Source organism: Dermacentor variabilis, chromosome 8 (genome assembly GCF_050947875.1).
Source record: "Dermacentor variabilis isolate Ectoservices chromosome 8, ASM5094787v1, whole genome shotgun sequence".
Classification (NCBI taxonomy): domain Eukaryota; kingdom Metazoa; phylum Arthropoda; class Arachnida; order Ixodida; family Ixodidae; genus Dermacentor; species Dermacentor variabilis.
In genome coordinates this window covers 39,506,336-39,517,843 of record NC_134575.1, presented here as the reverse complement: position 1 = coordinate 39,517,843, position 11,508 = coordinate 39,506,336, and the positions used below count along the sequence as shown (strand labels likewise).

The 11,508-nt window shown below is 44.7% G+C and overlaps 1 protein-coding gene across 1 annotated transcript in view; it reads left to right on the top strand.

The window, feature by feature from the left end:
- The first annotated feature begins 797 nt into the window (after positions 1 to 797).
- The window catches only part of LOC142591367 (lysosomal alpha-glucosidase-like), a 32,698-nt gene continuing 21,987 nt past the window's right edge, over positions 798 to 11,508 (top strand). The window contains exons 1-4 of the mRNA XM_075703693.1: positions 798 to 933; positions 4,979 to 5,072; positions 8,465 to 8,633; positions 10,527 to 10,693. Of these exons, the coding sequence (XP_075559808.1) occupies positions 812 to 933; positions 4,979 to 5,072; positions 8,465 to 8,633; positions 10,527 to 10,693 (552 nt within the window). The 5' untranslated portion in view covers positions 798 to 811. The remainder of the gene's footprint in view (positions 934 to 4,978; positions 5,073 to 8,464; positions 8,634 to 10,526; positions 10,694 to 11,508) is intronic.

Genomic DNA, 11,508 nt, shown 5'->3' with positions numbered 1-11,508 from the left:
AATAAGCGAGAATACAGAAAAGGCGCATTTCAGTTACCTAAGTGGTAAATAGACAAAAGAGCCAACGAGACATTCACATGCTCGTACTTAAGCAAGACAAGCACAAAAAAACACAATAAAACGTGATACCGTCCCAAAGAAGGAATGACAAGTTTCCATATTGTACTTTCAAGCGGGAGTGTTTATCTCGAACAGGACCGTGTATCTGGCCTTCTTGTCCCGTCCCTCGTCTATTCGGGGTCCAAGACGTTCAAAACGACACGAGACCAATTGGCACCCAAATAAGCCAACGCGAGGACCGCTACCCAAAGCTGTAGTCCTGCGCCCATGGCGTTGCAGTGCTCATTTCGGGGTCACAAATTAGAACCCGGCCAATGCGGCCACATTTCCATGGTGGCGAAATGCAACAAAAAAATTATCGCCTATACTTGAATATTTAGGCGCACGTTACAGAAATCCGAGGTGGGTCAAATTTATTCCGCAATCCCCACCTTAGTCGTGCATCATAACCAGATTGTGCTTTTGCCATGTGTAGCCCCACGCAAAGAAAGAATGATCACCGCTACTGCAATGTTCCTTGTTTCTGTCAACGTTTTTGTAGGGGTGTAAGTTGCGTTATGTTGTCAAAAAAAAAATTAGAAATTCCTAGGCCATCCTTGGCTGTCGAGAACATGTGCTCTTGGTCTCGCTTTTCTGTATTACAGATTTAGCGCTCTATTGATTAAATTATTTCGGAGTGATCGAAGTCTTCTGACGAGCACACCCCGTTGCAGTGTGTCGCCTCAGTTAAGAGTGGCCGTTCGTTGGTGGCATGGCACTCCCGCTCAAGTCCGCGGCGTTAGCTCTCGTGCGACGCCGCCTGGTCATCCGTCGCTGCCTGCCACTGCTCTGCCTCGTGCCTCTCGCGGTGCTGACGCTGCGAATCTTCACTACGTGAGTGAAGTAACGCTTAGTTTGGCGGATGCTACCCAAGTGTTAATGAAGTAACTGTCTTTCTTCCCAACTCATCATCATCATCATCACCGTCATCATCATAATCATCATCAGCCTGGTTACGCCCACTGCAGAACAAAGGACTCTCCCATACTTCTCCAACTACCCCGGTCACGTACTAATTGTGGCCATGTCGCCCCTGCAAACTTCTTAATCTCATCCGCCCACCTAACTTTCTGTCACCCCCTGCTACGCTTCCCGTCCCTTGGAATCCAGTCCGTAACCCTTAACGACCATCGGTTATCTTCCCTCCCCCTTACATGCCCTGCCCATGCCCATTTCTTTTTCTTGATTTCAATTAAGATGTCATTAACTCGCGTTTGTTCCCTCACCCAATCTGCTCTTTTCTTATCCCTTAACGTTACACCTATCATTCTTCTTTCCATAGCTCGTTGCGTCGTCCTCAACTTCAGTAGAACCCTTTTCGTAAGCCTCCAGGCTTCTGACCCGTACGTGAGTACTAGTGAGACACGGCTGTTACACACGTTTCTTTTGAGGGATAACGGTAACCTGCTGTTCATGATCTGAGAATGCCTGCCAAACGCACCCCAGCCCATTCTTATTCTTCTGATTATTTCAGTCTCATGATCCGGATCCGCGGTCACTACCTGTCCTAAGTAGATGTATTCCCTTACCACTTCCAGTGTCTTGCTGCCTATCGTAAACTGTTCTCTTCCGACACTGTTAAACATCACTTGAGTTTTCTGCAGATTAACTTTTAGACCCACTCTTCTGCTTTGCCTCTCCAGGTCAGTGAGCATGCATTGCAGTTGGTCCCCTGAGTTACTAAGCAAGGCAATATCATCAGCGAATCGCAAGTTACTAAGGTATTCTCCATTAACTCTTATCCCCAATTTTTCCCAATCCAGGTCTCTCAATACCTCCTGTAAACACGCTGTCAATAGCATTGGAGAGATCGTATCTCCCTGCCTGACGCCTTTCTTTATTCGGATTTTCTTGCTTTCTTTATGGAGGACTACGGTGGCTGTAGAGCCGCTATAGATATCTTTCAGTATTTTTACATACGGCTCGTCTACACCCTGATTCCGCAATGCCTCCATGACTGCTGAGGTTTCGACTGAATCAAACGCTTTCTCGTAATCAATGAAAGCTATATATAAGGGTTGGTTACATTCCACACATTTCTCTATCACCTGATTGATAGTGTGAATATGGTCTATTGTTTAGTAGCCTTTACGGAATCCTGCCTGGTACTTTGGTTGACAGAAGAATAAGGTGTTTCTGATTCTATTTGCGATTACCTTAGTAAATACTTCGTAGGCAACAGACAGTAAGCTGATCGGTCTATCATTTTTCGAGTCCTTGGCGTCCCCTTTCTTATGTATTAGGATTATGTTAGCGTTCTTCCAAGATTCCGGTACGCTCGCGGTGATGAGGCATTACGTATAGAGGGTGGCCAGTTTTTCTAGAACAATCTGCCCACCATCGTTCAACAAATCTGCTGTTACCTGATCCTCTCCAGCTGCCTTCCCCCTTTGCATAGCTCCTAAGGCATTCTTTACTTCTTCCGGCGTTACTTGTGGGATTTCAAATTCCTCTAGACTATTCCCGCTTCCATTATCGTCGTGGGTGCCACTGGTACTGTATAAATCTCTATAGAACTCCTCAGCCACTTGAACTGTCTCATCCATATTAGTAATGACATTGCCGGCTTTGTATCTTAACGCATACATCTTATCCTTGCCAATTCCTAGTCTCTTCTTCACTGCTTTTAAGCTTCCGCCGTTCCTGAGAGCATGTTCAATTCTATACATATTATACTTCCTTATGTCAGCTGTCTTACGCTTGTTGATTACCTTGGAAAGTTTTGCCAGCTCTATTCTTGCTGTAGGGTCAGAGGCTTTCATACATCGGCGTTTCTTGATCAGATCTTTCATCTCCTGCAATAGCTTACTGGTATCCTGTCTAATGGAGTTACTACCGACTTCTATTGCACACTCCTTAATGATGCCCATAATATTGTCGTTGATTGCTTCAACACTAAGGTCCTCTTCCTGAGTTAAAGCCGAATGCCTGTTCTGTAGCTTGATCCGGAATTCCTCTATTTTCTCTCTTACTTCTAACTCATTCATCAGCTCCTTATGTACCAGTTTCTTCCGTTCCCTCCTAAGGTCTACTTATGTACCAGTTTCTTCCGTTCCCTCCTCAGGTCTAGGCTAATTAGAGTTCTTACCATCCTATGGTCACTGCAGCGCACCTTGCCGAGCACGTCCACATCTTGTATGATGCCAGGGTTAGCGCAGAGCATAAAGTCTATTTCATTTCTAGTGTCGCCATTCGGGCTCCTCCACGTCTACTTTCGGCTATCCCGCTTGCGGAAGAGGGTATTCATTATCCGCATATTATTCTGTTCTGCAAAATCTACTAATAACTCTCCCCTGCTATTCTTAGTGTCTATGTCATATTCCCCCACAGACCTGTCTCCAGCCTGATTCTTGCCTACCTTGGCATTGAAGTCGCCAATCAGTATAGTGTATATTGTTTTGACTTTACCCATCGCCAATTCCACGTCTTCATAGAAGCTTTCGACTTCCTGGTACCCAAGCATTACTTACTTACCCAAGTATGAATGAAGCAAGTATCTCTCTCGCCAACTACCGCACCGATATTGATCAGGTTAGGTTAGGTCAGGTTAGATTACGTTAGGTTAAGTTAGGTTATGTTAGGTCAGTTTACGTTAAGTTAGTTTACGTTAGGTTAGTTTACGTGCGGTGACGTTAGGTTGCGTTAGGTTAGGTTACGTTACGTTAGTTTACGTGAGGTTACGTTAGGTTGGTTTACGTGAGGTGTAGGTTACGTTAGGTTAGTTTACGTGAGGTGACGTAGGTTACGTTAGGTTAGTTTACGTGAGGTGACGTTAGGCTACGTTAGGTTAGTTCACGTGAGCTTACGTAGGTTAGGAGAGATACAGTTCAGTGAGTCTGAGCTGCCAGCCTCGCCGAGCTCGTCCGCACGCCACGGACCCGAGCATCTTTATTTTCTTCCCCTTATGCTTGCTCTTTCTGCAAGCCTCCTTAAGCAGTCGGATGAGGGTGCTATAGCTTTGTCACATTTAAAAAGGTAAAGTTGGCATCTAGTAACTGTAGCAAATGCATCTTCTATTTATGCGCTCCATGCTTTGAAACTCAGGATATCAGGCTCACAACCCTTTAGTTAAGCAGTAAGTAAGCTGTGAATTTTGTTAACTCTTATGTATTATATCCAAAACAGATGAAACTCGCGTATTGTACTTTTACGCCGCTCCTAAATATACTACTACTTTCAGAGCACAACTTTTGCAGCATCTAGTATTCACAGTAACAACTCCACGTATCCTGTAAGCTAATATATCACGTTTCTCCGCTTGAGGGTCTCTAACGTAGTCAGTTGAAAGAAATGCTTTCTTTCTTTCTTTCTTTCTTTCTTTCTTTCTTTCTTCCTTTCTTTCTTTCTTTCTTTCTTTCTTTCTTTCTTTCTTTCTTTCTTTCTTTCTTTTTGTACTGAGCTACGGATTTCTATACTTCGTGCTTCCATTATTTCTTTACCTTACCAAATTGAGGCTATTTATTTTTACAACGTACGAAATCATAACTCAAATTCTCATTCCGGTAGTACAAAGAACCTAAATTTATCTCGGAAACGCAGCAAATTTAATTTAAATCGGCCCCCAGCGTTAATCTCGCAAAAGCATTTATTCATTTTGCATGTAACAATAGAGACATCAGACCTGGCCCCGAGCTACAGCTTCATCTGTAAGTTAACATCGAAAACTCCTGTGAGGTAATTTGTGGGCGATCCCTAAAAGAATATTCCCAAACGCACATTTCTTACTTATTTTTGCGCGAGAATAGTAATAACTGCGTACAAATTTTGTTCACGTCCCCTTAGGAGTCGTATACTGAACTTGCCGAAATAAGCTGAAAAATCCATTCGGATGATTTCTGCATAAGCGCTTCCATTCCTTGTTTCATATTTCTTTTTTCAGAAATCCAGAACGAAGACAGGAAATTCCGAATGCTCGTTTTTTGGAAGAGCTAAAATTGTTCACGGATGGGCCGGTGAAGCAAGAAATTACGATGGTGAGCACGCGCAGTGTGCGCTGCATCATTCCATCTTCCGTATCGTGACCTTAATGATGAGCGAGCGATTTAAAAAAAATTGACATTGTCGCGCCAAGCGTGAAGCACTGACAGATATAGCAAGATTTACCATAGCGCTTAAGCTTCTCGGACGGTGTGCTTAGGTTTGCGTTGGAATATTCTGGCACACAGCTTTAACGCGCCATGTGCGGAACCCGTAATGGCGTCGCAAAAGCCCACGCCTCCCCCCCCCCCCCCCCGGCTATACACGCTGCCCCTGGAAAAATCCGCGCGAGTAATATTGCCATCACTTGCAGATATAAGCACTATTGTTTGCAATTTTTTGTAACAATTATTAGTCTGAAATTTAGATAAAAGCTGTGCGCTGTGAAGGATAAGTTTTGCGACATTTGTTCAGCGGGCTACCATTCAATCAAATTGAGCAATGATTTCGCTCCCGAAAGTGAGACCTGTTTTAAGCAACTTTGGTGGTTTAATAGTATATAGCCTATGTACTTTACGTACACGGCCCCTGTAAACACGTAGCGTGTACGCACCTAAATATATGCGGAACCTCACGGCAACGCCGACGACGACGACCAAAATTCGCCTGGAGTGTCCGCACAATTGCCATCGCAAAAAAAATGTCTTTCGCGTCGCAGAGCTATATCTGTCGAGGTAAATACGCGAAATACTCGGTATTTCTAGGCGGTCGTCACAGCGTGCTATTGTATAAGGTTTACTACAAAATATTGCGACAGGGAACCCTGACGCTGGGGTGATAATCCCGACATCGAAATGTTCCCCCAGATTATCTAATTATTTGAATGGTGGCATTTTTGAGCCAGTCAGAGAGGCCGTAGCAGCCCTCTACACCAATCAGAGCTACCAAGGTGCTGTATTTGACAAAAATGCGCCTAATTTGACAATGTCCAGAATATTACCACGGCCTGACAATGACGGGCAGCCCGGGCATTCACCTAAACTTCGTGTGGCTTGAAACGGTTTTGCAACTTAGCAACCCCGGGCTACGTTAATCGAAATATTCCCCTATACATACAATTCGCGATGATTACTTACATGCGCAGCGTCTGACTGCTTTGCTGTATTCAGTTCACTGCGAGTACTTGGAAACTTTAAAAAAAGGGAGGGGGGGGGGGCTAATGGTTGTTTCCAAACCACGCACTTGCGACGGCTTTCTCCGAATGCCGGAACCCGATCTCAAAGGCTACGGTTTTGCTGTCTGCATGCGCCGGAAGTGATTTCGGGAGCTGAAACACGTCATCCACGCCATATGTTTTAGACATCTTACTTATAGGTAACGACACAAGAGCGCTTGAAGTCACGGTCAGGAAGCGTGGCCACATCCGTATAGTTACCCACAATTTTCGTGTTAGCTTTAATGATTGCAGAATCAACAATTAGTTATTTTACGGGGAACTCTATTTCAAAACTAGTGCGCATGATTGCGTTATTACGGGTTCCGCGCGCGTGCGTAGGCTCGTGTTGGCCTTTCCTATAATTCTTTTCACATGGACAAGCAGGTCGCGCATGGCTTCCTTTACGTACCCCCTGTTATTTCACAACGGCACCCTGCTCCACTTCTACGGCGATAGCAGAGAAACTCGAAACTTCGTTTCCTGAACGCGTCCGCTCCGTTACGCCGATTATGAAAACGACAGTGCCCGTAGTGGCTGTTCCTGTCGCCTCGCTGCCTTACAAAAAGAATATAGACAGTTCATAGACTTCTTATAGAGTGCCTTGCCTTTGTATATATTTGCTAAACCTCTCTTTCGGTTTACATCCCTGCTTTTTCCAATGCTCTCTCTCTCTCTCTCTCTCTCTCTCTCTCTCTCTATATATATATATATATATATATATATATATATATATATATATATATATATATATATATATATATATATATATATATATATATATATATATATATATATATATATATATATATATCCCAATATACAAACTCTCTGAAGCCGAAAGTCGTTACGCTGTCCATTCGTTTTAGGAAGTTCTCAATCTGTAGGCAGTTAACTGACACAATGAAACAGATTGTGAGATTGCTGTGAGGTTTTTATTAGATTGTTTATCTGCTGGACTCAGTCAATTTCCAGTGTCTGAACATTACATAAACAAAAGTCGATAAAAGTGCGAAGACATAACGTTTATGACTATCTGTAGACAGTCTGTGGGATCTGTCTGCGGAATCTGTTTATAGACAGTTGATAGGCATTACAGACAAACGTCTGTAGATTCTCTATGCAACGTCTAAATAAGATTTTGTAACCGCCGTCAGGTCACCTATTGATCTGCAGCTTCACCTTCACCATACGGCAAAGAATAACTTATTGATTTATATGGATTCCATAGAACAAATGACCCAACAAGTGGGTTATTACATAAGGCGTAAATAAAGCACCCGAAATCACTGCATGGCTCGGATTGCTGGCAATCCAAGCCGTAGCGAACACACTCATGTAGCACGATTTATTGAACCGAAAAGTAGAGCCCATCCGAAGGTCGACGCGTCAGCGCCAACTCCGTCAATGCCTCCGCTTGTATAGAGGCGAATATGCTGTCTTCAACTATAGCCGCCCGGCCGCTATGGGGCCCCGCAGGGACATGGTGTTACACTCTATAAATAGCCTGGAAGGGGTGGCAATACATCTTCCGCGTCATGTTCTGTTGTAACAATGAACGCTTCCTCCGTTCCGCGAAATCGAATGATAAACCATTAATAATTCCTGCCTTCATACGTTCGCATCATAAAGATCTAGGAAGCGTACAGATGTTAGTAGAAGAACGTAGTGACATTCAGCTATCGCATTGCTTCAGCTAATTGGGCATTGCGTACGTGCGCAAAAACACGTGCAGGGTATCCAGATAAGCCGTCGCACACATAAAACGAGGCACTACCCAATATTTAGGCTAAAATCCGAACCGATGTCTGTGCAGCAACACAGCAACTCTTAGCAGGACGCGCCAACCAGCGTGCACTGAAACATTCGCGAAAAGTTTGGCAAGAGTGTTCAGCCCCCACGCATGCTCGGAAGGCAGTGCCGTCTGCGCTCGTATTTCTATAACAATTTCTAGCCAATTCTACAGCGGACGAATACCACGTTTCGTGCGTCGTCGCGATGTGTTAGTATCGTCGGTAGATGGCGGTGCCAGCTGTGAGAGTCTGCTGCTCTCGCAGTTAATCATGTCGGTATCCAAAGCGCTTGCTGAAGTCTTAAATTTTCTCTTTTAAGCTAAAGAAAGAATTATGTTAAAGCGCCGTGCTAATTCCTACCGTGCGCCGCAAGCACCTTTGTTCTCTCTCTCTCTCTCTCTCATTATGGTGATGTCCTCACGATCATTTCCCTGGTCTCAAGCCCCCGCAGGCTAATGCCGCCAACGACACGAAAGCCGACCCGGACGCCGTCTGCTCTTCGCTCAGCACGCAAAAAGATCTCGTCGAGTGTCCACCCCACATTGGCACCGACGCACAGGACTGCGGGCGCCGTGGTTGCTGCTGGATTGCCAGAGCAGGGCAATCGGCAGGCAAGTCGTTAACGTCTAGAACAGGTCGAAGTTCAACAACTTTTAGACGTCTTACTCATAATGGCAAAGCCTTAAACGCAATTCAAAAAGACAGGGACGTGACAGAGACACAGGACAGCGCTAACTTTGAGCCGACGTTTATTGAAACACAGAGGCAGATATGTGGCGAAGGAGCTACGGAAGATACAAAAGATGTAAAAAATACAAAGGATAAATCACACTCTACGCATGCGCACGCCATTACCGTTCATTTTAAACGTACATTACCGTCCAGCTAGGTTAAACGTCAGTTGAATGTTAGCGCTTTCCTGTGTCTCTGGCACGTCCTTGTCTTTTTGAATTGCCATTATGAGTAAACCGTACCAACTAACCCAAGAACCAACCTTCTAGGCGTCGGTGTACGTCATTCTGCCGATGATTCGGTTTTTCTTTTCAAGTGGGGTACACCACAGCATAAAATTCGGAAGAAAATAACTACAAGGCACAACATACTGCATAGTATAAATAATTAAGCTTACGATTCGTTGAATGGGGCCATCTTATTATGTATTACCTCGTACCGTCACGTGGTCTACTGTGGTGGAGAGAGCATGACTGGTAGAGCTGTAGCTGGCAGAGAGCAATCTATAACCATGTAAGATCGGTTGTAAAGGAGTTGTTAGGATATCTATGCACATCAAGTAGAGATATTTCAGCTATCATGTACACTTCTTGTTGCAACATAATGTTTACATAGTATATGGAAAAGGTATTGAATATTTCTAGCTTCAATTTCTCTAATCCTAGCCTACGGACTTCCAAGCAAGTTTGTAGGAGCTATAGACATGAGTGGACAAAGAACTGAAAGGCAATATTTCCATTCTGCCAACGGACTTCTTATAGATGTCGTAGAAATATGTTTATAGCCTTTTCCTGAACTGCCTAAATAATGTTTTCGGAGGGTGAAAACGCTTATTTCTCTCTTTTGAACGTGTAACGCTGTAACATGAGACCTACTGTGTGTCCGCCCCTGTACTTGTTATGTTCCTGCTCGTATGTCGAAAAAAAAGCAAGCGTAATTCCACCCTTGAGAAACTTTTTCTGAGCCGTCTAAAAGCGACTTCATAGCCGTCATTTTATAACGCCTGTGTAACGGGATAGAATGGGACAGAATGCCCAAATATCGCCTTGAAGATTTCCGGAATAGTCTTTATGTCCTCTAAAACGTCCTTGGATGTCCATGGGCGGTGATCAGACCAAAAGAAATGGACATGTTACAGGCTTATTCAACGTAAAGCATTTAAAGTCTATATCCCGAGAAGGATTATAGTCTATGTGCTTTTCAGGCCTTTCTTCCTCCACCAGTTAGACCCTGGCAAGCTTAATCATAGGCCGGAGTACTTGAAGGCTCGACAATACTATTCCCAAAATATAACAGTAAGAAACAGTAAGTAATAAGAAACACCGCACAGCGTTATTTAAATCGTCATTTTTTCAATGCGCACTATATGAGTAGAACAACATGGCGGAGCACTAGTTAGTAGGTCGAGTAGGTTTTTTGCCGCCTCGCCGAAGCGACATCTGCGTTATAACGCAATCATGATGTAGAGCTATGTGTCACCACGGTGGCGCCCAGTAAATTTATCATTTTTTCGTTTTTCTGCAATTCACTAACACTCGTGATCTTTGCGCACTGATACTGTCGTTCCACTATATTTTCTTCTAGTATGGTTGTTCAACCCTTTTTTTTGTGCTCACCTTGTTCACTACGTGTACGTGCTACAAATAATGCAAACCAGGATGCATGTGGTTATCTTGATAAATGAACACACAAAAATTCATTTAAATACGCGCCACATAATCATGCACCGAGTTCCAACTTTCTCCCCCTCTTCGCTCACTGGCCGTCTCCAGGGTGCTTCATGCCACCGTCGTACCATCGGTACGTGGTGTTCGATAGTGACGTCACAAGCACCTCTTCCAGGCTGTTGTTGAACCGCTCGGATAGGCCGGTGCCAGGCGAGTCGGCCACTGTCACCGTGGACATCACCAGGGTCACGTACGACACGATCCGAATACGCGTGAGTTCCGATACTCTGCCAATTTCTTTGACGCAACAGCTTTCGAAGCGCCACGCGTTGGTCGCGGCTCCTAGCGAGTGAGTAGCATATACCGATCTCGGAGGCTATAGGCTATTCTTTTGTTCGCTGCGTGCGCCGGAACCGATTGTTGGAGCCGAAAACACTCCACGGCCGCCATGATCGTCGAACTCGCCATCACGCCAGCTCTGATTGGTCCAGAGGGCTGCTACGGCTTCTCTGATTGGCTCAGAAATGCTGCCATCACAGAATATGGCAATGTAGCGGTACTCGCCGATGTACACAAGAGCACCTTCGCTATCCAGTTTGGACCATTTAACAATGGTGATTTTATTGAGCTTTTGTAGAGCTCCAATGTGGAAGGTCTGGAAGTTCTGTAAGTCTGTGAGATTTCAGTCTGTTTGCCTCAACTTGAAGTGGCATACATTGCCGAGCCTCTCACCAGCAGCTTACCGCTAATCCTTTAAGAGAAAAATTGTGCAGCCACTCTGCCGCTTCTCTTACATATGGCGCGATAACTTAGAAGGTTAACGAGAAAGTATGCGAAGAAGTTGAGCATTGAGGGGCGAGTGATAGAACGAAAATTAATGAACGTGTAAGGTTAAGAGACAGGAAGACAGGAAGACAGGGGTGTAGATTAGAGCGCGATGGTACAGCCGTTATTCTAGCCTAGATTAAAGGGGCGCAATTAATTTGGGCAGGCCACGTATCGTGTAGTGCATAGAACCGGGAGTCTGTGACAGAGTTACAAAATGGGTGCCAAGACGGGAGAAAGCGCAGTCGAGGACAGCAGAGAA